The sequence below is a fragment of the Pleurodeles waltl genome, chromosome 4_2 (assembly GCF_031143425.1).
Source record: "Pleurodeles waltl isolate 20211129_DDA chromosome 4_2, aPleWal1.hap1.20221129, whole genome shotgun sequence".
Lineage (NCBI taxonomy): Eukaryota > Metazoa > Chordata > Amphibia > Caudata > Salamandridae > Pleurodeles > Pleurodeles waltl.
The window spans coordinates 369,937,292-369,964,661 of NC_090443.1; the positions used below are offsets into that span (position 1 = coordinate 369,937,292).

Sequence of the window (27,370 nt, forward strand, 5' to 3'; positions counted from 1 at the left end):
CTGCTATGTCCCGGGGTGCTAACCCTGGGCCATATCTGCTTGCTCTCACTTGGCGGGACCTTTGACAGATTCCACCAAGACAGAGCAAACTCTTGGCTTTCTGCAACTGGGTGCCGTCAAACAGTTTCCTGCATGCAGAAAGTGGACTTTTCATCTATTTCCCTGCAAGCAATTCACATTGCTCCTGCAAGCAGAGAGCTGCAATTTAAAGCAGCTTCCTGCTTCTGTGAGCAATGCCCACTCCTGCAGAGGGTGGGGAGCCAGCTAGGACTGTGTGGGCCTTGAGGCTCCCCCACCCAAAGACCTGTCATTCTCTTTCTCTGTCTTTCTTTCCATAATGGGATGGAAGAGAGAGAAATTGTTATTGTAATGGTCACTTCATGCAATGGCTTCAAAGCATCAAACTAGCAAGATGTTTGGGGCAAATGTTATAGTTACGTTTTAATGGACAGCAGACCAGGGTCACTTCTGGCCTAATGGTAAATCTCTTCGATAGTGAGTAAGTTGAAGATTCAAAACCTAGTATCTCATGATAGTGTGTCTGTTTATTTTCTAGTGTTTTGACTGTTAAACATTCCTAGTGATGGAAAATTGAAGTATTTTCCCCCTCAAAATCTGTGATTTGAATGTCATTGCTAACTTTAGACACTGCATAGGAAGCAGTCATCTCTGGCCTAGTGTTTAAGGTCTCAGACATGCACACTGAAGGTTAAGGGTTCCAGTCTAGGGGAGTGTGTAGTCTTTTCCTGCTTTAGTTTCCTTTCAACTATAAATATTTAAGTAACATACTGAAAGGTGTCCTCACTCTTTTTATTTGACAAAAACATGTTTCTTTTGAATTTGTCTAGAAATATCTCATTCTAAGCATATCATTCATCATGCCTAAAAAACTCTATCACTCTGCCTCTCTCACATTTTTCTTTAACTCTCTCTCTCTCTCTCTCTCTCTCTCTCTCTCTCTCTCTCTCTCTCAATCTCTCACTTTCTCTCTCTCTCTCTTGCTCAGGGTTGAGTAGCTATATGGAAATGCCTGCAGGGCCTGACTGCAGGCCACGCCATGTGGCCAACTCCCGCTGCACACGGCCAAAGGCCGTCTGTGGCGGTGGTTGGATTAACGTATAATAATGAAAATTACTTTACTTTAAAAAAACATTAAAATTCACTGAAAAAAACAAACGTTATAAAAACAGTTAGGAAACAGAATTAAAAAACCTTCGAAATTCACTTAGAAAAACAAAGGTTAGAGGGACGTTATAGTTAGGCTCACATTTTAAACGTACAAAACCATAGAAATTCACCTGTCATAGTTAAAGTTATCTCAAGTAACTATAACTCGCACCCTCGCCATACACTGCTAATTATGCCACAAATTACGGCACTCATTACATCTTTGATAACGTCATTAATAATATCAATGTAATATTTCCGGTAAAATCATTGACCGTAAAACTGGGCATGGAGGGGGCGCGATCCTCCGATGATTCAGAGGAAAAGCAAGGATGTGATTGGATGGCCGCAACCTGACAGAAAAGGTGTGACCCGCCATTTTGTTTCTCGCATTGCCTGTGGGATGGAAACAATCAGTGTAAAAACATATAAGGGGTCAGGATACAGGTAACCTGACCCCATAGGACACATGGAGGGGTCCAGGGCAAAACATTTAAAAAAAAAAATTCGGCCGATCTGCGGATTTACAGATTCTCCTCGGATCTTGGGGAAGAACAAGGCCCTGATTGGCTGGCCGCAACGTGACAGAAATATTAAGAAACTATAGCTCATGCCAGACAGTAACTTTGGGCAACAAGGTATAGTTTGTTAACATAAGTATAACTGTAAGGAGAACTATAACTGCTGAATTTGTATGGGTAAAACGTCAACCTATCTATAACATCCTGCTAACCTTTGTTTTTTTCAGTGAATATATATATGAATTCCCAGGCTGATTTCGGCCCTGGGTTCCCATCCCCCAGGGCCCGGCCCCCTCCCTGAGCTATTAATGGCCCTGGGGACTCCATCCCCTCGGTCAGCTCCGGCTATGTTTCAGGGTGTTCACCACCAGGGCATAGCAATGCAGAATGCAGCACACACAGAAAAAGCAAAAACGAGGAGAAATAAAAGTATTGAAGTATTGCTCCCCATTGTGCTAGTCTAACTTTGGCGCCGACTCAGGTTTAGGATTTCTCATAAATCTGGGGCAGTGTCAAAAGCAATGGGTGTTGCGTGGAAAAGTCCACAGCAACACCCATTGCACGCCCCTCTGCTGCAGAAAACTGCTTTGGGGGGCCCATATTTACAAGGTGGCATTAAACCACGCAAAGTGGCTTAGCGTCACCTTGTAAAGGTGGAAAAGGGCACAGCGTCACTGAAGCATCGCTGAAAGTTACGCTCTGGTGGCGCCAGCGGCTTGTAAATAAGCTCCCAGATATGCTGGTTAGTGGTGATTGAGTCTGACAATGTCTACATAAGTCACTTATACAGGGATCCTAGATCTGGTCTCATCACTTTCACATTGTTTATTCCCAGCAGAGGCTTAAAATACAATAACAAAGAAAAAATGTACAGTATGTATAATTAAAATCATTGTATAATTTACAATTATATGAGTAACTAAAATGTTAATATGTGATTGTGTACTTATTAAAAAAGCTAACAGCCAGGCACATTTAAAGGGGAAATATACAAGCAGGTTAATTATTATATATTCAATTTCAGAATATGTAATAGAGGGCACAGCAAATAAAATTGAAAGCTTGAGCAGCAAATTTGTTTTATTATGTTTTTCTCAAAATAAAAGAAGACGTTTAGACCCGGCGGGGGTCAAAACGGACTTTCAAAGGTCAGAATAGCCATTCTTCCTGTAATATATGTAGGTCAGACAGAAAAGGTGGAAATTAACCTCACACCAAACAGTTCCATCCTGGAAAGCATACTACAGTTATCCTGTATGGTAGAAGAACTTACAAAGATAAGATTTGTAGCTGAAATTAAATACCCAATGCCTCTGAAAAAGGTGGTTTAATCTGCTCTAACTATGCCTCAAAACACCATTTGTGATTCACTAGGCCTACGTTCAAAGTCAAACAATTTGTACTTTTAAACAGCAAATTTCATGTTTAAGGTCCAAGAAAATACTTGTTAACTTGAACTATTCATTCTCTGGTAAATAGAGACTGGCTTGACAAAGGCTGCTCATAAACAAGTGTCTTCGGAGTTTCACGCAGATGTTTGACCCTGGTAGGTTTTTACCACTGAGATCTTACAGCACCTCACTAATCACAGATCTTTAACAATCCAGGTTGTCAAAAATCTATATTCGAGCACAAAGGTTATTGTATGGAATTGCTCTTTGCTGTCAGTTCCATATCAGATTGCAAATGGCTTTGTGAGACACTGTAGGTTACTCAATGAACCAATGCCATTTTGAAACTTTGGTATGATAGGCGTGTTTTATGACCCCAACTCTCTAAACTACTTATTACATATGGTTAGCCTCAAGGCAAGTGATTTTAATCTTCTCAAACAGAAGAATTTAGGCCTACATATTTTGGAATGAAAAGGTTTCTGAATTGGAATTCCACTGGCCATGTGCCTATTACAGTTCAAAATAATTTGGGTGCCTGTGCATATAAACAGTCCTATATTTTTTCATAGTTTATCCCATTAGGAGGCTGCCCAATTCTTCCTAACAGAAACAGCCCTCAAAATCAGAAATAGGAGCAGAGGCTTATTTTGGTTTGTAAATAGTAAAAATGGAAGACCCACAGTGAAAGATCATCTAACAGTGGCACAGATTTTAAAATGGTGAGGACTCTGCAGCAGGTGATAAACTGGCTCATCTCGTGGCTTCGGCTGGTTGTCAGGGATGGTGAAAGTGAAGTGCTGCATGAGGGAGGTGAAGAAGATGAAGAGTTCCACCCTTGCCAACTGCTCTCCCAGACACACTCGGCGACCTGTAACAGAGCGGCAATCATAGTAAAGCGCAATGCAAAAAAAGGAATAAAGGAGGGTAGTATGGAAAGGAACATAGGTGGTAAGTCCCTTCCCTGTAGAAACAAGTCTGTTCCAAACACACACACAAGCTCTTCCAAGTATTGCTTCAATGCACATACCTGTCTGCAGCAGTTTCACACATGATCTCTGCCAGTTCCCCCAATTCACTTATTTGTGTCAGTTTCTGCCTTTATTGACAAATACATTTTGGGACTAAATAGACACAATGCGTGAATCAGATGTCCCTCCACTGCATACATCTGTACATCTATGTTGTAGTATTCTGGTGCACTAGGGTGTGTTTTTGCACCGCAGCCTATGCATGGCAACAATCAACTACATTTACATGTCTATACTAGGTGTACAGCCTGGGCTTGGTGTCCTTCCACTGCATGTATACTGCCTGCACCCTTTACATCCTGCCTCAAGCATCATTTTACTGCATAGATCTACCTGAGCCAATAACACACAGTTTCTGACAGATGTACTCCACTGGATGTATGCATGTGGGCTTTTCATTCCCATGGCTTCCTCCAGATCTTCATGCACTACACATACATGTTTGTGTAAATTATACCGAGAGACTGAGGTGATCAGTTCTCTAGTGAATTTATATGACTGTGCCGGTTACAAATAAATTCTCAGCCAGAGAGACGTCTATGACATTTACAAGTCATTTCAATTGATGTACATTGGCTCATATTTAGCATTTTTCAGCCAAATCAATGCAGCAAGACCATGCCATGTGCTGCATAAAAGGGAGAGCGCAGGAATGCACCATATTTACTAATATGGTACACTCCTATCCTCTCCTTACAGTGGGGCACTCAATTCAGCCGAATTAACCCCAAAACAGGCAATCTTGCATCATGGTGCAAAGGTGTCTGCGTTGCAGGCAGGATTGTTTTTGAGCAAGAAGGGACAATTTCCTACACAAAAAATCCTTAGATGCAATTTCCGCTTTCTACCTGTTCTGCAGGATGCAGCACACTTAGAGAGAGAGGAAACAACAAGGAGAAATTCTCCTCTCACACCTCTGGTGGGAAGGTGCACAATCCTGACACATTGCCAGGCTTACCAGTGTTGGTAAATCTGGCACTGCATCCAAATGCATGGGTAGATGCATGTGGATGCAGCCGCGCTCCACCCTTGTAACACCTTCACAACAGTGTAAATCAAGCCCGCGACATGCACTGTCTTGCATTACACCAGATTTACCGAGCCACGTAGGGACAAGCAGGGAGGCCTTGTGTGGCTCGGTAAATCAGATTTAAGTTTTGCTTCATCATGCGTCAGCTTGCATGGTGAAAGGGCAATGCAAAAACATAAATCTGCCCCTCAGTCTGTAGCCCGATTCCCTCCACTGTATATGACTGGCTATTCCCAGGTCACTCTCACACAACTATCAACAGGCATTCTGTAAAAACTTTTCTGTACTCAATCACTAACACAACATGTTTGCCAAACACTTACCTCGTCTATTAATATCCCTCTGCTCCAGTTAAAAACACACACACTGACATTCTCCCTCAAATTTAAGGTTTTCCAGTCTCCTTTAGAGGTGGGAGAATCACTAGGTTTCCAATTTCAGAGAATCGGGAGGCCACCACTGGGCCACCTAGGTGACAGCATCAGAAGGTCTGCCCTATTAAAGCATGGCTTCCAACACTGGTGTTTCCTGTCTGAGTCTACCACAGGATGCATGGTTCACCTGAGCTGGAAAAAAAGAAAAAATGTCCACGACGAGCTGAGAGCAAAATCGTTTAACGTTATGGACATTTCCTTTTTGTTCTGCTGAAATACCATTCGGATTTATTTTTGCATAACAAAAACATGTTAAGTAGGCAGACACGACATTGTAGAATGCCTATAATGCATTCTGTCAAAAGTGCCTCTACAGCGTCAGAGAGTGCACCTTCGGCAAAATGCTTCCTGCCAAGTCGGTGGGGATCTCTAAGTTCAGAAAGCAGACCTAAAAGGAGCATAAGGAGGCGGAGGTTCTCGTGGGACAGCAGCCTCGTGAGCTGCTGGCTAAATTATAAACTGCTACCTTAGGCATAACTTGTGCTAGGGGCCTACTTTCTGTTTTTAGGTGACTCTACCACAGCCACTCACACAAATACAATCTGTGAGACACACACAAACACAATCTGTCTGGCACATGCCCTTTTGGCACATGCCCCTTTACTTTTTTCATGTATATAACATCATTTTGATACATGAAGCAAACTCAGTAAGTTCCAGCCCTATAAAACTGCTGGAATTGTGTTTTCCCCAGAATGTAATTCCTTCAACACATATCAATAGTATATGTCTGTTCTTTTCACCTGCAGGAATGAGAGAGGGTGAGGTGGTGGCTTAGCAAACCAAATTCTGAGATGAACATCTAAAGGGCACTGCAAATCTCTAAGTAGTGGTTGGAGAAGATATTGGAGAAGAGCAATCTGTAGGTGTTGTAGAAAACCAATGACATGTTATTGTTGGTATAAACACTCAGGCCTATATCTATAGGGTTTTGGCACAGGGCAGCGCAGCAAGTCATCTTGCTGTGCTGTCCTGTGTCAAAGGAAAAGGGCAGGAAAGTATTGTTTCTATGAAATATGGCACATTTCTGTCCTTTCCCTCTGCGCTGGTGCAGCTAGCATTGATGCAGGCATCCTTGCACAATTGGTGGAAGGGTACCTGTGTTGCATGCAGGATTGTTTTTTGTGCAGGAATGGGCAAAACAGAGAAAGTTGACACAGTACATGATGCATCTGTATAAGGATGGCTTTTCTTGTACAGACCCTGGAAACATTTAATTTTTGTGATGAATTGATACCCTGCAATGTCTTCTTCAAAATATGCATCTTTGTACTTTTTTCCTGAGCTCTTCTGTTTCCAAGGTTTTTACCTGATTTGACATGGTGCACAAACCCATATCTGTCATTAAATGTTACCATTTGTTCAAAGCGTTCTTCAAGTTTGCTGATTGCCTGATCATCAATCACACTGAAATATTCAGTTTTTAATTTTTCTTCTGTTTCAATTATTGAATCATCTTCTCCTTCATAATTAAGATGTTTCTTCCTTCTTGTCCTCTTCTCCATCTTGAAGCTAGTCTCCACTGGATCATTAAAACTTGGGGCTATCTCAGAGGCAACTTCACTAGATTTATCAAATCCTGTGTCACAATACTCTCTCATGTAATCCCCAGTACTTTTGAGCAGAGCTATGGCAACATTTAACTGCATTGTCAATACTTTGCATTAATTTGTTAACTTTATTAATTTGACCTAAAATTTCATACCAGATAACAATGCTGACAAGAAATGGAAATGAGTAAACCTCATTCTGTAAATGCTGGATCTCGGAGAATGTCTGTCCATCAAGTTTAGGCACATCTGAGCTTTTATCAATGCTCTGTGAACATTAGGGGTATAGTTGAACAGAACTTTCACACTCTCAATGCTGCTCTCCCATTATGTGTCTGATAGACTCTTCACTACTGCAGTACTCACACAAGAGGTAAGTATGGCCCATGTTTTTGTGGATGCTGCCAACGTGGTATATTCTCTCTAAATACCCAATGAAAGACAGAGCTGCAGTTGATGACTTCTCTGCATCACATAAGACTACATTAAGAGAATGACAAGCACAAGGAATGAAAATTGCTTTGGGGTTTCTGTCTAGTATTCCTTTCTGCACACCAGAATATGTTCCCTTCATATTAGCCCTGTTGACATAAACTTGACCATGGAAGTGTTCATGAGGTATTCCTAAATCTTTCAGTTTGTCAAGTAGTACTTCACTAATGGCTTAACCACTTGTGTCATCTACAGGTATGAGTCCCATGAAGTGTTCCTCTAAAGGGGGGATAGCTGAGGATACATTAACTACATCAGTGGTTCCCAACCTGTGGTCCGGGGACCCCTGGGGGTCCGCGACTGCTCAGAAAATTAGATAATATTAACAGATTAGGTCCCCAGATTTCAGTACTGATTTATTGGGGGGTCCCCGGATTCCAATAATGATGCAGAGGGGGGTCCCCGGATTCTAGTAATGATAAAGTGGGGGTCCACAGAAGTCAAAAGGTTGGGAACCACTGAACTACATGAATCATCAGAGTCATTTGCTCTTGATGACGTATGCCTGGTGTGCAGTCCAGTATGAATGAGTAATACTTAGAAGACCTGATAATATCTAGCAATCTTTTCTGTATGTTTTGTGAAACAAGTTGAACGATTTCATTCTGAATTGTTTTCCCTAGGTAATAGTCTGCTATTTCCTTTTTATCAACTCTTCTAATGTGTTCTGCCATGCGATCATCATATTTAGCAAACAGTTCTATTTGACCCAGAAAATTGCCATTTTGAATGTTTCCAAGTTTCTAATTGCTTCCCCCCCAAAGCCAGGTTTTGTTCTGCTAAAAACTGTAGTATTGACACAAGACGGTGCAGAATAGAACTCCAATATCAGATTTCAGACTGAAGGTCTGCTCTGCCTGATCAATTCCTGTGCAAGTGGAAAGTCTATTCGTGCTTCATACCATTAACCGGTTCTGTGCCTTGGACGAGATCATCTCGTCCAAGGCTACAGTTCCCCTGTGCCTTGGACGAGATCATCTCGTCCTAGGCACAGGGGAACTTGGGGGCGCGCTAGCGCGCCCCCCCATGCACCCCCCTTCCCCCCCCAGGCGGGGATGGAAGGGGAAGACCTTCCCCTTCCACCCCCGCACCCCCCACGGCAATCCGATGACGTCAGCGCGCGCACAGCGCGCTGACGTCATCTAGTGTTGCCGGCGCGCTGGAAGCCATTTGCTTCCAGCGCGTCTTCGGAGCAGGAGTTCAAAGGTGAGTCCTCTCCGTTTTTGGGGGGCAGGGGGGTTGAGAAAACAGACACGGTGGGAAAGGAAAGGGTTTTTCCTTTCCCCTGTGTCTGTTTTCTCAAGATTCCTGCTCCACGATCGCGGGCAGGGCCCGCGATCGTGGAGCAGGAATCTCCACTAGCCACCAGGGATTTTCTTTTTGCCTAAATTTGGGGGCGACCCCTTGGGCAAGGGTCGCCCCCCCGGGGGCAATTTTTATTAGTATTTCGCCCCCCCATGGGGGCAGATCCGCCGATTTTTCGGCGGATCTGCCCCCAGGGGGGGGCGAAAACCAATAGACACCAGGGATATATTTTTTTATGTTTGTTTTTGGGGACGACCCCTTGGGCAAGGGTCGCCCCCCCCGGGGGCAATTTTTATTTGTATTTCGCCCCCCCCTGGGGGCAGATCCACCGTTTTTTCGGCGGATCTGCCCCCAGGGGGGGCGAAAACCACTAGACACCAGGGATATCTTTGTTTATGTGTGTTTTTGGGGGCGACCCCTTGGGCAAGGGTGGCCCCCCCCCGGGGGCAATTTTTATTTGTATTTCGCCCCCCCCCCCCCGGGGGCAGATCCGCCGATTTTTCGGCGGATCTGCCCCCAGGGGGGGGCCAAAACCACTAGACACCAGGGATATCTTTTTTTATGTTTGTTTTTGGGGGCGACCCCTTGGGTCCAGTATTGACCCTCCTGGTTGTCCGGCCACTTTTGGAGTTAGCGAAAAAAATTGTGTGGGAACTTGCTAGACGGCTGTTTAACAAAGGTCACCATTTGTACGTAGATAATTTCTACACTGGAGTGCAGTTGTTCAAGGAGTTGTTTAGGGTGGACACTGTTGCTTGTGGCACAATCCGTTCTAACCGGAAAGGCTATCCAAGGGAGCTTGTCTGTAAAAAACTTGAGAGGGGACAGTGCAGTGCCTTGCGGAATAATGAGCTGTTAGCTCTGAAATTTTCAGACAGGAGGGATGTGTACATGCTATCGACCATCCATGATGAGAGTACTTCCCCTGTGGCTGTTTGGGGTCAGGTTGCGGAAGTGCGCAAACCTGCGTGCATTTTGGACTACAATAGGCACATGTGTGGTGTTGATAGAGTAGATCTGAGGTTAGAACCTTACACTGCTCTTCGTAAGTCATATGTGTGGTATAAAAAGTTGGCCCTACATTTATTTCATTTGGCAACTTTTAATGCGTTTATTGTATACAAGGATTGTTCACCCGAGTCAAGGATGACATTTGTTAAATTTCAGGAGTCGGTGATAGAAAGCCTTATTGTGGTGGAACCGGCAAGAGTTTCTAGAGTAGAAGTGGTGGAGGATGTGGCTAGATTGAAAGATCGGCACTTTCCAGATCACATTCCTCCCACTCCCAAAAAAGACATGCCCACAAAGAAATGTAGAGTATGTGCCCGGAGATTAATCCGGAGGGAGAGCCGGATGTACTGCCCCGAATGCCCTTCAAAGCCTGGGCTGTGTGTTCCCGGCTGTTACAGAAGTTACCATACCCAAAAAAAAATCTGGGAAATACCTTGAGCGTAAGCTGTCTGTTTTATATTTTCATATGTTTCACGGTTGGCATCTGTTGTGTATTTAGTTAGAGCTTTTGTGTTTGTAGTTTTGTGCTTATTTTATAATTAGTAGTTTCTTTGTTGTTTATAAATAAAAAAAAGTGATTGCGGTGTGCGTGGGGTGGCGCTTGGCTGGCGGTGTGCGTGGGGTGGTGCTTGGCTGGCGGTGTGCGTGGGGTGGCGCTTGGCTGGCGGTGTGCGTGGGGTGGCGCTTGGCTGGCGGTGTGCGTGGGGTGGCGCTTGGCTGGCGGTGTGCGTGGGGGGGCGCTTGGCTGGGCGTGTGCGTGGGGTGGCGCTTGGCTGGCGGTGTGCGTGGGGGGGCGCTTGGCTGGCGGTGTGCGTGGGGTGGCGCTTGGCTGGCGGTGTGCGTGGGGTGGCGCTTGGCTGGCGGTGTGCGTGGGGTGGCGCTTGGCTGGCGGTGCCAGCTGAACGGCAGTCCACACTCCCATCAGCTGGTGTGATTCTTGTATCAGGCATGTGGGCGTATGTAAGTGATGGGCCCTTGAGTGGCGCGGTCTGTCGATGTGAGTGTTGTAATGTGCTGGGCCCGTGGCTGGCGGTGTGAATGGTCTTGTGCGTGTCATGTATGAAAGGTGTGTGAATGGCCTGTAAAGCGGTTGGTGCCTTGTCGCGGCTTTACAGCTCACGAGCTGTGAGTCATTGGTTCACTTTTTTGCCTTTCAGTTATTAGCAGTGCATTTCATTTTTGTGAAATCTCTTGTTAATAAAATTTGATCCACTGAACCATCACTCACCGTCGTGCCAAATCCAACCAGTATGTGTTGTAAAAAAAGACAAAACCTGCTCCGCTGTAATCAGGCGTCGCAGCACACCTGTGACACGCTAGGTGCCTCGGGTGGGACCCCGATGATGAAGCATGCCACCAACTTGGTTGGTGGGTGAGGGGTCTTCTTCACATAACCTAAGTGTGTTTCTTTTCACAATTTTAGTGTTTGGCACATCACGGAAGTATGTGCACACATCAAAGTGATATATTCCAAAAATGCCTGTGTTTGGGGGGGGAGGGCCAACCTATGTTTTTGGTCCAGGGTGCGGCTGTCATGTAGGGAAACCTACAAAACCCAGAAACTTTTTAAAAATAGGCACCCCAAGGAGTCCAGGGAGGTGTGGCTTGCGTGGCTCCCCCAACTATCCCTTCTATCCCTTCAGGTTTTGGGCCTTATTCTGTTGCAGGCACCTGCCCCACCCACACAATTGAGGTATCATTTTTATCAGGAGACTTGGGGGAACGCTGGGTGGAAGGAAATTTGTAGCTCCTCTCAGATTCCAGAACTTTCTGCCACAAACATGTGAGGGACATGTGTTTTTTTAGCCAAATTTTGAGGTTTGCAAAGGATTCTGGGTAACAGAACCTGGTCCGAGCCCCGCAAGTCACCCCTCCTTGGATTCCCCTAGGTCTCTAGTTTTCAGAAATGCACAGGTTTGGTAGGTTTCCCTAGGTGCCGGCTGAGCTAGAGGCCAAAATCTACAGGTAGGCACTTCGCAAAAAACACCTCTGTTTTCTCCCAAAATTTTGGATGTGTCCACGTTGCGCTTTGGGGCGTTTCCTGTCGCGGGCGCTAGGCCTACCCACACAAGTGAGGTATCATTTTTATCGGGAGACTTGGGGGAACATAGATTAGCAAAACAAGTGCTATTGCCCCTTGTCTTTCTCTACATTTTTTCCTTCCAAATATAGGAGAGTGTGTAAAAAAGACATCTATTTGAGAAATTCCCTATAATTCACATGCTTGTATGGTCACCCCGGAATTCAGAGATGTGCAAATAACCACTGCTCCTCAGCACCTTATCTTGTGCCCTTTTTGGAAATGCAAAGGTTTTCTTGATAGCAATTTTTTACTCTTTATATTTCAGCAAATGAATTGCTGTATACCCGGTATAGAATGAAAACGCACTGCAGGGTGCAGCTCATTTATTGGCTCTGGGTTCCTCGGGTTCTTGATGAACCTACAAGCCCTATATATCCCCGCAACCAGAGGAGTCCAGCAGACGTAACGGTATATTGCTTTCCATAATCTGACATTGCAGGGAAAAGTTACAGAGTAAAACGTAGAGAAAAATTGATGTTTTTTTCACGTCAATTTCAATATTTTTCTTTTTCAGCTGTTATTTTCTGTAGGAAACCCTTGTAGGATCTACACAAATGACCCCTTGCTGAATTCAGAATTTTGTCTACTTTTCAGAAATGGTTAGGTTTCTGGGATCCAGCATTGGTTTCATGCCCCTTCCTGTCACTGACTGGAAGGAGGCTGAAAGCACAAAAAATTGCAAAAATGGGGTATGCCCCAGTAAAATGCCAAAATTGTGGTGAAAAATGGGGTTTTCTGATTCAAGTCTGCCTGTTCCTGAAAGCTAGGAAGCTGCTGAGTTTAGCACTACAAACCCTTTGTTGATGCCTTTTTCAGGGGGAAATCCACAAGCCTTCTTCTGCTGCCACTTTTTCCATTTTTTTAAAAAAAACGAAATTTTCACTGTATTTTGGCCAATTTCTTGGCCTCCTTCAAGGGAACCCACAAAGTCTGGGTACCTCTAGAATCCCTAGGATGTTGGAAAAAAAGGACGCAAATTTGGCTTGGTTAGCTTATGTGGACAAAAAGTTATGAGGGCCTAAGCGCGAACTGCCCCAAATAGGCAAAAAAAGGCCTGGCACAGGAGGGGGAAAAGGCCTGGCAGCGAAGGGGTTAATGCAAGTGTTGCATATGATTAGCAGACTTTTCATGTGAATGCAGGTGTTCTCTAACATATGCCCAATCACTGACTCCAGTAGTAGAGAGTTTGCCTGACCCTTTAACAATTTGCAGCAGAAACAATATAGTGCATCAGCTGTGCTGGCGTATTCTAGCCACTGTCACTTAATCCTTTCATTGTTTGTAAGGGAATTTAAGGGTTTTATAAAAATGCACAGGTGTGAAGCGTTGGTCATAGGTTTTGGGATAGGTTCTCTTGTCTCTCTCTGTGTCTCTGAATGGTCCGCCTAAAACTAGCTTGTCCATGTTATGCTGACTCAATGTTCTTTGTCATGTATGTGGATCCACCCGTATAGATTTATCAGAAGTCAAAATAGTTCTTGTATTCTCAGTTTCATCCTCTACCTCAAAATTCGAGCTCATCTGCTCCTGAACATCTTCTTCCATTGAGCAAGTGCCAGTTTACTCCTGACTTTCAGTTTCCATTAAACTGGCAGTGTCCGATTTCTTATTTTCTAGATCTAGAGTTTTTTTTTTTCATGTCTTTCAATTGATACTCTTTGCCATTCTGCTGCAAGTGATCTTGGCTTTCCTTTTTGCTGTACCAGACAGATCATTGTATGGTTTCTTGAGGCCTTGTTGGATCGCTGATCTGACAATAAAAAAGTGAAATTTTCGGAGAGATTTTCAGACCCTGCTTCCCCTGTGACCCATTGAAAGGGTCTTTGCAAATTTGTCAAACCACACCAATGTTTTAGCAAAACAAAAATAAGGCTGGTCAATAGAAATGCTGACCTAACCATAACAACTCCGTACTATATGTAAATATGTATATGTTACAAACTGGCTACTGCAATGTGTAGTTATAGTTAGGTCTAATTTTACATTTGAAAGATGATTTTTCTTTGTTTATAACTTTGGCACTGTTTGATGACTCTCCACCAAACTTTCAAATCAAATGGCTTATGGTCGTTGGTTACGTTTAGACATGTCCAATTTTGTTTGTACAGATCCGTTCAGGCTGTGGCGAGGAATCAAGAGATTAAAGAAATGAACAGTTTCCCTTTTAATTCCAACAGGAAAAGATGTGCTCCAGCCCAGAAAAAAATGGTTAAATGGAACTACACCAAACCTGGGTTGGAATAAATCTATTTTGTAGTCATTGAAATGAATGAATTACAAAAATGTGTCAGTGGGGCTTTGAATGATTAACCTTAGATATGTCTTGGCTGTTAATTGGGTAATCCTTGGTCACCTGTGGATAGTTAGGTTGAGTGCCTTGTCACAGACCAATCCTTGTAGCAAACAACTGGTGTGAACAGCCTAAGGCCATGCAAAGTGGGGTTTGACAACCCCTTCATGCAACCCATAATTTGCCCATCAAATGTACTGCTTATGAGCTCACAATAGTTATATCTGTACATAACAGAAATGTACAACCTAAGAACATTACATAATAATACTTCTCTATAGAAATGATACAGCATCCATAGTGACATTATCTATTACTTCAATGCTAGGGTGATATGTGATGTCACCAGTGATCCTATCAATATAGTATGTGATGCTAACTGCCACAGTATGTGTAAAATTGGGAAACCTGATCTTGGTAGGCACGTTATGGTTTTACTGGCAGGCGTGTGTTTTTTATTTGTTTAAATACCCATGCCTGGACAATTTCAGGGGTTCTCATGTTTTGTTTGTAACCATGACAGTACGTTCGAGGCATGTTTGATTACATTTCTGAGCTGTTTAAACTATACCTTTGAGGATCATTGTTAAATTGTGGATTTTTGGGTACATGATGATGGTGTGTCAGCATGTAATGTTCAGTATGTTGGTTTATGATGACAGATTTATGCATGTATGATGTGGGTGGTAGGTATATTGCAATATAATTGTGGAAGTGTGGATGCATGATTGTGACTGAGTGAATCCTAATAGTTTTTAGGAAAACTTGAAACGAGATGCAATTCTTAGGATAATTGATTAGATGTATACATTTATAAAATATTGTATGATGGCATCACATAGTATTTCGAATGACAGAGTAGATAATTGCTAGATGATGGCTGTGTGGATGACTAATGGTTAAAATGCAGCTGTATGATGATGGATGTGGGGTTTACAATGGTGGATGTGCATGTGTAAAAGATGGTGGGTGTTTCAACACCTGATGGTAGGTAGGAGGTGAGTTTAACATACCTCCGGTAGGTTTCGAAATATATATTTTCAGTCATCCCCTGCTAAATGTAATTGTTGTACATGGTACAAGTTATGATATGGGACACAGTTCAGGTATTTGATTTCAGGTTTTTGGTTTGTAATAAAGGAATATCATGCTTGCTTACATGGAATGTACCCCAATGTTCACTTTTTTTTTGGCACATTGCCCAAAGTCAGAAGTAGCTCTACACCTTCAAGTTTAATCCAATGTTTCAGAGTGCTCATCAAAGTGTTAATCATATCTTGACTGCACATTTTGGAAGCAATTTGGAAGCATTTTATGATGACCAGATAATCTGTTCTAAAGAGATGGTGTCCCTCTTACTGATACACAAAAGAGTAGAAAACATGGAAGACATTATCAAAGCACTGTTGTTTATGGACAGAAAGCATGATGTTCATGAATGACAAAATGCCGTTACTCATTGTTTTGACCACCTGGGAAAATGAACCTGCCACAGCAGTCAATGAAGAAAATTAAAAAAACAATATGTCTTGCACCACTTTGTACTGCCATTATAACTGCCCCTATCGTTTGTACTTCTCACATTGTATGGGAAGCAGAGACACCTAAGTCCAAGTGTTCACCATTCTGGTTCTTGACCAGTATAAACTGAAGTTGCAACGGCTCACCTACTATTTTGTGTTTTATGAGAAAACCTAACATCATGGAATGTTAACACATGCCTTATTTTTGTGATACTATCAAGACTCTATCTTCAATCCAGTTTACTATGTTTAAGGACTTCACCACATCCTCAACAGATCATCCATTCTGCATATCTCCGTTGCGCACCAATCATGGGTTTAAAATGCACCCATACCAAGCAATATTGCAATGAATTATGACAAACCCCCTGTAGTTTGATTGTTTCTTTGTTGTCCAGTGGATCTGGTAACATGAGTAGTAGTTCTAAAATGTTTCCCACACGTGGTTGCTCATCTTTTTGACTTTCACCAGCATTTGCTGTTGTTCAAAGTTAAGTTCAAATTTAGGCTAAAGTCAGCTTCCCAACTTTCGCAAAAATCTGTGATTGAAGGCTGCTAATTAGCTCTAAGCAGGGCCAGATTTAGCTTTGGTGGCGCCCCGTTACAATCTTTGTTGGCGCCTCCCTCAGTGACCTCATTCTTTTCAGATTCCCTTGCTACCACTCTCCTATGGTACCCCTAATATCTTCTTAGCCCATCCCTCACATTTATTTATTTTATGGTCCTGCTCATCCTAATGTAGACTGTCTGAGAGCTTTAGATAAATATATTATACAGTGACAACTAGTTATACAAGTGTGCACATCAATGTATAGGAAATGTTACTTAAGATAATGAGGACTACTAGGTGTAGGAGTCAGGTGTCATTTATACTGGTAGGCATTATATGATAAGACTGCTTGGTCAGAAGAAAAGAGGAGTTAAATTACCTGGGTTTTTACGATGCATAGTAACCAAGTTGCTGCATTGTGATCTCTTTGTTTACTGATTTTGTGAAATGCCCCCTTTGATGCATAATAAATACATAACCCGCTTATACATTTAAACGTTCACCTCTTAAAGCATTTGTCTCCTGCCTGCTCTCCTACATTCTCTCTCCGTACCTCCTGCCCTTTGTGGCCTCCTTGTGCCTTCCTAAAACCACTGCAGCTGGTGTCCCACCATGTCTTATCCTTGAGGTCACTCTTTGTTACCCTCCACACCCCTGCAGCCCATCTGTGTGTTCCTCATCACCTTATGTCCTCTTTGTGTGACACCCAGTTCAGCACCTGCAGCCCTAATGTGTGCCCTTTGCTCCCTTGCATCCCAATCTGTCACCTGCCCTTGTGCAGTCCTTCAGTGCCCTCCTAACTGCTGTAGAACCTGTGTGCTACCCCATCCCTGGCACCCCTCTGCACCATTGTAGCCCCCGTGGGAACTTTCCCTCTGCAGCACCTCTGAGTATTGCCCTGCATTACTCCTGCCGCTCTCCCTTGAATGTCCTGCCACTTTTTAGCCTCACTTTGTGCTCTCAGCCTCCCCTTTATATGCATCTGCCACTTGCAGCCACCCTGTGTATTCCTCGAAATTCTGGGGTTGATTTAGAGTATGGCGGAGAGGGTACTTCATTGAAACAGCGAAAGAGTGCAGTCAGGGTGTAGGGTGTAAGTAGATTCAGGGTGATGGACATAAAGTGCTCTGCTTGCAGCTACTCTATGTGCAGTCTTGGCAGGTGACCATCAGTTCTACGTCCCGCACAATACTGTGGGCAATGGAGGTACAGGTCAGTTGCCACTACCCTATGCGCCATGTTCCATTCAGCCCTGGCAAGGCACGTTCCCCTTCTAAAGTATCCTGTAATATAGTCAGCCACAAACAGCCTATAACAGGGGCTCAACCTATGTTTGTATTTTTCTGTGTTATGGTCATTAACACAAAGATTATGGCTGCCATTCACCCTTTGAAAATAACTTTAGGTGCGCAGTCACTCCTAAACAACCACTGCAGGAAAACTACCCCCTGCGTATAAATAGGCAGGCGCTCCGGCCACTTTGACAAATATTCAGCATGACTCATCCACTGAACAGGCAGCCGCTACAACAGCTCAACCACAGTATACACTTTCTATATATAAATCTTTACCTGCAGAGAACGGCAAAAAAGCCTCGTTCTTCACAAAATTTCCATCTGAATCCAGGAAGTGTTCTGGGTAGAACTGGTGCGGCTTTTCCCAAACAGTCTCGTCTTTCAGAACGGAGGACAGGTTGGTCATAACAGTGGTACCCTGAGTTGAAAAACAATAATAGATGTTAAATGTGGCAGAGAAATCGTTAGCTGTTGCATATATCTCATGTAAACTATACTAGGAAAAGCATTAACCTCAGTCTCCCGCCTCCATTGGTTGTAAATGGCGTCCCAGTCATCAGCTATTGGTTAATTATAACTGTCATTCAAAACGTTTGCAGATTGTAATTACACATAGACTAAGGCATGTTGACATTTCATTGGCGAAGCAGTGAGATAAATACACAGAAAGCATGGATGTCGTTTAGTGGTCGTTACTGCGACCTCTGGCTTGCCCCTTACGACCCTTGGAACTGCCTCTGCGACCCCTGCCCTCAGGGGTGGCAAAATCAGTGCCAGAGAAACAGTTGCAGCCAGTCCACATGGACGGCGGTTGGGGCTTCACTCCTTGTTTTCTATAAATTTTTATTACACTAATAGTGAATGAAGTTTAATTAGTCACCAATAGCGTAATAAAAATGAAGTACGATTAGCTGGAATATGACATCCCTTGCAGCTCACGTAAGATAAAAAAAAATGCTTTTAAATGTATGTTATGTGAGTGTGTTTACATGAGAGAGAGAGTGAATGTAAGTGCGAATGTGTGTGTATGTGTGAGCTTGTGAGTGTGTGATTGAAATTGAAGGTCAAAGGGCATGTGATGTCACTTCAGCTACCTCTGACATTTTGGTGAACTGACAGCCATGACAAAAGGAGGGATATTCTCTACTTTGTTTTGCCCAGTCTTTTTTATGCTTGGCGAGTAGGAAAATAATTTTCAGCAGTGGACATATACAGTGACCACTTGTTAGACCTGGCATCCTTGGTGTGGTTTCCCCTATCTTTTTGCCCCTACTCACTTCCTGTGTTTTGACTGTGTGCTGGTCAGTGTTTCTGCTGGTTTTTGGTACTCTGGCCACTTTACTACTGCAGATGAGTGCTAAAGTGCAACTGCTCTCTGTGTAAACTGTGTTTGTAATTGACTTTTCCATGATTGGCATATTTGATTTACTAGTAAGTTCCTAGAAAAGTGCACAAGAGGTGCCCAGGGCCTGTAAATCAAAAGCTACCAGTTTGCCTGCAGCACTGATTGTGCCACCCACATGAGTAGCCCTGTAAACATGGCTCAGACCTGCCATTGCAGTATCTCAGTGTGCATTTTTAAACTGCCAATTTGACCTGGCAAGTGTACCCCCTTGCCATTCCCAAACCTTCCCTTTTTGTACATGCAAGGCACCCCTAAGGCAGGCCCTAGGTAGCCGCAGGGTGCAGGGTGCAGTGTATGTTAAAGGTGGGGCATGTACTGATGTGTTTTACATGTCCTGACAGTGAAATACTGCCAAATTCCTTTTTCACTGTTGCAAGATCTATCTCTCTCATAGATTAACATGGGAACTGCCTTTAAATATATTTTAAGTGTAGTTTCCCATTGGGAGCAGATAGAGATCTGGAGTTTGGGGTCTCTGAACTCACAATTTAACAATACACCTTTTGGTAAAGTTGTTTTTTAGATTGTCAGTTTGAAAATAACATTTTTAGAAAGTGGGCTTTTTCTTGCTTAACCATTCTGTGCCTCTGCCTGCCTGTGGAATCCACATCTGGGTCAAACTGACAGTTGGGCTGTTTGTGAATTCCCTTTAGATAGTGACACTGGGGTGTAGCCTACATATCCTGATGAGTCTCCTGGGCTAGAGTGGTGAGGGAGGAGCCAGCACTTACACCTGAAAGGGCTGTGCCTGTCCTCACACAATGCAGTCTCCAATCCCCTGGTATGTGTCTGGGGCCAGGTCTGGGCAAGGCAGGATCTTGTGAACAACAGAGACTTTCCTTTGAAGTATGCCTACTTCAAAGGCAGAAAGGGGTATAAGTAGTGGACCCAAAACCACAGACTTTTTTATTACTTCTGGATCAAGAGGATCCTCTGGCAAGGAGAAGAGCTGAAGAGCTAGAGGAGGAGTACTGCCCCTTTGCCTGTGAATGTGCTTTGCTGGATTGGCCTGCAATTGTTGCTTCTGCCTGAGAGAGGACAAAGACTGAACTTTGCTGTGTTTTCCTGCTTGTGAAGTGTCTCCAAGGGCTTGGACTGAGCTTACCCACTGTTTTGAAGTCTAAGGGCCATCAAAGATTTCTTCTGCCAGCAACTTGACTCCCTTGCTGAGACTCCTACCCTGCCAAGTGGTGCCCAATCCAGACCCTGGGCCTTTGAAAGGAGAAGCTGGTAGAACCAAGACTAAAACTCCCGCACAGGAGCTGAGCCGGGAAAAACTGATGTGGTATCTGCTTCGCGGCTGAAAAAAGTGACGCACCACCTGCATTGCGGCTGGAAAATCAACACAACACCCGCTTGCGGCTACCGAAATAGACGCATCCTCCACGCAGCGCAGCTCTTCACCACCGTGCATCAGGATTTCTCACACATCGTCGCTGGGCGTCAGAACCACAGTGAACCTGCGCAGACCCGAGGTTGCCCACCCGGAAATCGACACATCGCTTTTCTGCAGGAAAGAAAAACGACGCATCGCCTACCCGACCAGAGAAGAATGATGCACGGCCTCACTTGCGAGTAAGGAATCAACACATGGCTGACATCTCCGATGCATGTTTGCCCATGCAGCTTTAATTCAGACGCAAACCAGGTACTTTGTGTAAAAACAATGCATCCATTGATTTCTATGGATTAAGACTATTTATTTTAAAAATTCATAAGTTTGCTTGTGTATGTTGCATTTTTGCTGTTTTGGATTTGTTTGATTGAATAAATATTGACTATTTTTCTAAACTGGTGTTGTGTCACTTTTGTGGTGTTTTCACTGTGTTACTGTGTGAGTTGGTACAAATACTTTACACATTGCCTCTGAGATAAGCCTTGACTGCTTATGCCAAGCTACCAAGGGGGGTGAGCAGGGGTTATCCTAGGTGTGTATCTCCCTTACCCTGACTAGAGTGAGGTCCTTGCTTGGACAGAGCTCCAACTGACTGCCAACCAGAGATCCCATTTCTAACACCACTATTACAGTGGTCTGAGGAATCTACTTTCTTAGACAAGACAACATGTCTCAATGGGCAAATAAAATCCTTCATGTGTGTTTTCCCAAAACAAACGCAATGGACACTAAGGGGGTCATTCTGACCCCCGCGGGCGGCCGTCGCCGCCTGCCTGGAGGGAGCCGCCATATGGCCGCTCCGCGGTCGAAAGACGCGGAGGCCATTCTGGCTTTCCCGCTGGGCTGGCGGGCGACCGCCAGAAGGCCGCCCGCCAGCCCAGCGGGAAACCCCTCCCCACGAGGAAGCCGGCTCCAAATGGAGCCGGCGGAGTGGGTATGTGCGACGGGTGCAGTGGCACCAGCGCGTATTTCAGTGTCTGCAAAGCAGACACTGAAATACAAAGTGGGGCCCTCTTACGGGGGCCCCTGCAGTGCCCATGCCATTGGCATGGGCACTGCAGGGGCCCCCAGGGGCCCCACAACACCCCATACCGCCATCCTGTTCCTGGCGGGCGACCCGCCAGGAACAGGATGGCGGTATGGGGTGTCAGAATCCCCATGGCGGCGCAGCAAGCTGCGCCGCCATGGAGGATTCTGCAGGACAGCGGAAAACCGGCGGGAGACCGCCGGTTTTCCTGTTCTGACCGCGGCTGAACCGCCGCGGTCAGAATATCCTGAGGAGCACCGCCAGCCTGTTGGCGGTGCTCCCGCATCCCCGGCCCCGGTGGTCCTTGACCGCCGGGGTCGGAATGACCCCTAAGCTCCTTGCAGAATGGGAAAAGCTAGATCTATATTAGATTTTAAAATACATGAGCTATGACATGCCTAAGGCACCATTTCTCAAGAGTACTTAATTATCAAGAGAGATTGAGGCAACAGTGATGGGTGGAAAACCAAACTCTAGGAGAAGGGGGAGTTTCTTACAGTCCTGTGTTTCAGAAAAATCAACAGGCCTATCGGCTTGCATATTGGGTGTGATTCAGACGTGCAGTACGATTGGGGCAGTCTGTCACATTTGAGGTGAACATCTGACAGGCATGTGGGGTTAGAACAGAGTTAGTCACTTGTCAGGCGGACATCTAAAAAGATGGTGAGGCTTGAATAATAACACGTACAAGCAAAGTGCATGTGTCAAAGGCTACAATCAGTCACATGTCAGACGTGACTGTGGCATGGCTTTAAGACAAGGGCACCACTGGTCAGAGGTCAGGCCCAGCACTGAAAGGGCAGTAGTGCAGAGACAAAGTCTGTCACATATCACACTTATATCTGAAATCCCTGTAGGGCTGGGGCAAGTGTCTTCACACGTCAAGCACGCATATGAAATGCTAGTAAGTCCGGAAGAGGATCAGTTAGGTGAACTTTAGGAGGCAGATAAGGCTGAGCAAGTTTCACTCACACTTTAGTAGCCTCTCTGATAGACTGATAAGTTAGGGGCAGAGTTTGTCACATGTGAGGTGCAACATTTACAGACTGTAGGGCTGAAGCATAGTCGGTTGAATATGAGGCCCACCTTTCAAATGCTGTGTTACAGGAAATGTAGCATATGTTCATGAAAATATAATGCAACAACAGACAATGGCAGAAAGTGCTATGCAGATGTATGTAATAAAAGAACACTGCAGGCCCAAATCCAATACTGACCAGAATAACATGACGAGTTCACTTGAGGACACACTGAAATGAGTAACTTGAAAGGGTTGCAGTTAAAAGCTAACTCGTGTTTAGCAAACACATAGGAATTTACAACCCTAGGCACACAGTCTCACTGGCATGTATTTCTTGTTTCCACATATATTGTAACCTGATTAGACAATGAGTGCAGGAAATCTAATCAGTTCAGACTCCATGTAGGTCTTAGGGTTATAATGATAAAGCACATGGTATTAAAGTTGTGTTTGCCACAAATATGTATGTATTCTAAAGTGAAGATCGGTTAGTTTGTCAAGCATTGTTAAAGCCCAAGTGAAGAATGTGTAGAAGATTAGTTTAGAGTTAAGAGGTTAAGAGGTTAAGGGGTCACAGGTGTTCAAATGTTTTTCTGTTTCAATCTATGACTGGCCACTCAATTATTATTTACTGTTCTGTCTGTGCTATAGCAGCTTGAGACAGGCTGCCTGCCTAAGTGAGGAGGGTCGATCTCCCTGTTGTGACAGTAAAAGGTCTGACTTTACATTGTCAAAGAGGAGTTTGTCTTTCTTTCCATTTTTAAGTTTTGAATTACTCTGCAACAGCTGGTAGGTTATGTTGCAGAGTTAACCACATGCTGGGGTCACCTGTGAAGATCAGTAGAGCTGGGTGGAGTGAGACCCTTGCCAGGGGCACCTCTGACATACCGGTTGGGACAGAGAAAATGTAAGTCAAATGTCTGTCACAATGTTGGCTCATAGACAGGGCTGGGGCAGAGTTGATCATTACTCTCCATGTGTTTATAGGCGATTCCTACTATTTCTGCCACTGGTACCATGCCATGGTGGTGGTTTGATGATAAGCATCCCTTTTCTGTGCCCTCTTGGATCCCATCTTTCCACCTCTTATTCATAGTTACTCTGTAGTTGTTGCCTTCTCAGACACCTGGTTCCTTCTCTCAGACAGGGTTTTTTAGCCAATAATCTGCTTGCCCCTGTCTCTGTTCCTGTCATAATTCCCAGTTATAAGCCAATAATTCATTAATCATGTGTAACTGTTTTACTGAATAGCTGATTGGCTGGTGGTTCTCCTCTCGCTGCCAAGGTTAATTTTCTACCAGATCTCACCCTCATGTTGTGGTCCACTCTGACACAGGTGCTTCTAAAAGAACACAATTAGTTGCACAGATATGAAAGTTTTTTCAATAGTTATTGAGTTTGTTTAGGGCACAATCCCCAAAAATGCTGTGCTGCAAAGGACAGACTGTCCAGAATATGACTCACAAAGGGCTTTGGGGGTGAAGGACAGTCATAGTAAAGCTGGAAACTAGGGACATAATTTAGACCCTAGTGAACGGTCCACTGGTCCGCCAGAGGGGTGGTAGCCACGGCAGAGGACTATCTGCCCTGTCTAGTTAGTGATCACCACTGCTGTGATGGTTCCCGTTGCAGCACTGCAGGTTTGTGGAGTGACGGCCATGTTTAAAGCACCTGCTTTATTTAGAGAAAATCAACTCCCAATGTGGGGCTTTGTTTTCCCTAAACAGGAAACTAATGGGTCAGATGAGAAGAGTTTTCTGACAGCAGCATGCAGGTCATTCTGCATGTTCTCTATCCACATCTGCAATGCATTGAAGGAAGGACATGAGCAGGATCAATGTGGCCCTGCTCTCAATAGAACGGGCAACCATCACAGTGACGTGGATGCCCTTTTGCGGATGGGCTACTAGGTCAGGGTGAAGGGTTTACACTAGCAAAGCCTTCACTGGTGTTAACACAGTGTTTCCCCAACAATAAAAAGAGCACGAGAACCATGAATTAGGTAGGTCTCTCAATTCACCAAAATCTAATTCTAAGATGTGCATCTATGTCATTAAGTTGACTACCTGATGGGCACATTGAATGTGGAGAGTGTATTTTTCAGCTATAAGCTTATTTGAATCCACACAAATACCATAGCACCGGATACCTAACACAGATTAAGAAATGGAGTGGAGGACATTCTGAAGTTGACTTGAGTCTTCCAGAAAACATTAGATTATATTGTGAATTACAGTGCTCATGGCTGCCTCAACCCTGCAGACTTCATGAAGACTCTGAGAAAGGCAAAGGTCCTGTGCCAGCTCCCTCGCTCTGGCCCAGCCGCCAATGCCCTGCCGACTCGTTGACTCGCTCACACCCCCTGTGCTCCTCTGACTGTTTTTTCCCCATCTTTGTCTGTTTTTCATCACCTTGTGCATTTCTGCTTGTTTCCCCGTTTTGTTAGCCTTTTGTGCATTTCTGCTCATTTCACTGTTTGTTCATCTTTTGTGCATTTCTGCTCATTTCCCTGTTTGTTCACGTTTTGTGCATTTCTGCTCGTGTTTTCTGTATGTCACCTTTTGTGCGTCTGACTGTGCACTTCAGTTTCTGTTTTGTCTATTTTTTTCCTTAATTTGTGCCCTCTGGTCGGTTGCCTTTCTCCGCGTTCCCACTTTTTTGCCTGCTGCTCCCTTCCTGCCCACTCCACTGCCACCCGTCCCCCGCCATTCCCAGGACATACTTAATGGAGGTTGCAGCACGGCCGCGTGTAGCGGGCGTACCACCAGCACACCAAAGGCAAGCCTTTCTTCATCCAGAACCCTGGCCCTCCTTTCACCCAACGCTACACCACTGAGGAGCTCAGAATCCTGGGTGCCTCAACATTGATTGCTGCCCCCCCCGAGCAGCCAACTGACCCATCTCCTGCCAACACTGCCACTTCTCCTGCAACACAGAGCCTCCAGCCCACACCGGACCCCAAGCCACACCCGCCCGGAAGACCATGAACAACCAGGAACCACTCCATTCCATCCTGCTCAACGCCCGATCCCTCTGCAAACACGGCCTAGAAATCTAGGACACCATCACCTCCCCCCTCCCCAATGTGGCCTTCATCACCAAAATCTTGCTAAGCCCCTCCTCGAACCCCGACATCACCACCGCAACTTCTGACGGCTACAAGATGATACATCGCACCAACAAACAAGGCGGGGTCATCACCAACATCTTCAAAAACACCATCCTGATGCATAGCCACCAACGACGATCCTAAACCCCCTCATGGAGCACCTCAATTTCCAGCTACAGACTGACCCCAAGACAATGGTAAGAAGCACCCTTGTATACAGAACCCCAGGACCTCGACCAGCCTTCTGCAATGACATCCTCAACTTCAAAACACCACTAGTCAGTCAGTCAATTAGCCAGTCATTTGTAGAGTGTGTCGCTGTCACCACTGGGTGTATCTGGGTGCTCGGGTGCGATGTCTCTGTCAAAGAGTCAGGTCTTGAGTCTCTTCCTGAAGTCTGCCAGTGAGGGTGCTGTTCGATGGGGAGGGGTACGTCGTTCCAGGCCTTGGCGGCCATGTAGGAAAAAGAGCGGCCACAACTTTGGCTGCATCAAATTTTGGGTCTGTGTGCTAGGGCCAGACTGGAAGAGCGCAGATGTCTGGTGGGTTGGTGGAACTGTAGACAATGTTTGATGTAGTCCAGTCTTTGAATGTGTAGGATTTTGTACGCACGTGTGAGCAGCTTGAAATGACATCTCTTCTGGACAAGGAGCCAGTGGAGGTTTCTAAGGTGAGTGGTGATGTGGTTGCACCTGGGAAGGTCCAGAATGAGTCTGGCCGCAGTGTTATGTATTGTCTGGAGTCTCTTTAGGAGCTGTGAGAACATGCCGGCATAGAAAGCGTTACTGTAGTTGAGGTGGCTGGTGACCAGGGTCTGGGTGACAATTTTCCTGGGGTTGGCTAGGATCCATCTGAGCAGGAGGAGGGGACCGTTGATCTGCCACATCATGATCAGCTCACTGTCAAGGATCATGCCAAGGTTGTTAGCGTGGTCTGTAAACGTGGAAGTGGGTCTAAGTTCGGCTGTCACCAGTTATGGTCCCAAATGGAGGTGTTTTGCCAAAGAGTGGGACTTTCGTCTTGTTGGAGTTGAGCTTCAGAAAGTTTTCTTTTATCCAGTCAGCTACTTGGTAATGGAGTTGTAGAAGTTGGTTCAGGTGGTAGAGGGTTCTTCAGTAAGCGAGAGGATCAGTTGAGTATTGCTTAGGAGATGATGTTGAGTCCGTGGGATATAATGATGTCGGTCGGGGTCATGTAGGTATTGAGCAAAAAGAGGCTGAGGGAGGAAGCTTGGGGCACACCGCAAATGATGCTCTTTGGTGTGGAGGTGAAAAAGGGCAATCAGATGCTCTGAGTGCATCCTGACAGAAAGGAGGTGATCCACTTGAGGGTGTTGTTTTGTATTCCAATGCTATGGAGTCTGTTGATGAGGGTGTGGTGGCAGACAGTGTTGAACGCGGCTGATAGGTCAAGGAGGATCATGGTGGTGGTTACCCTGTGGTCAAAGAGTGTTTTGATTTCATCAGTGACAGTGATGAGTGTGGTCTCAGGGCTGTGGTTGGAACAAAAACCTGATTGGGAGGTGTCCAGTAGGTTGTTTTCTTCCAGGTAGCTGGTGAGCTGCTGAATGATAGCCTTCTCGAGTCCTTTGCCCGGGTAGGTAATTCTTGAGTTTGTTGGGGTAGGTAAAGGGTTTTTTCAGAAGGGGTTTGATTTCCGAATTTTTCCATTTGACTGGAAAAACTGCAGATGTGATGGAGGTATTGAGGATGCTGGTGAGTTCCGTGCTGATGAGGTTG

At 44.9% G+C, this 27,370-nt stretch overlaps 1 protein-coding gene across 5 annotated transcripts in view; it reads right to left on the reverse strand.

The window, feature by feature from the left end:
- Nucleotides 1-27,370, reverse strand: part of LOC138292736 (cytochrome P450 2D15-like) — a 184,619-nt gene that overhangs the window by 41,834 nt on the left and 115,415 nt on the right. For 4 of the 5 annotated variants that reach the window (XM_069231476.1, XM_069231474.1, XM_069231475.1 and 1 more), the window contains 2 exons: nucleotides 17,950-18,091; nucleotides 2,738-3,950 (listed from right to left, as the gene is read on the reverse strand). In XM_069231476.1, coding sequence (XP_069087577.1) covers nucleotides 3,772-3,950; nucleotides 17,950-18,091 — 321 coding nt within the window. In that variant the 3' untranslated portion in view covers nucleotides 2,738-3,771. Of the gene's footprint in view, nucleotides 1-2,737; nucleotides 3,951-17,949; nucleotides 18,092-27,370 lie in introns of those variants that run through there. The other variant, XM_069231473.1, reaches the window with a different exon arrangement.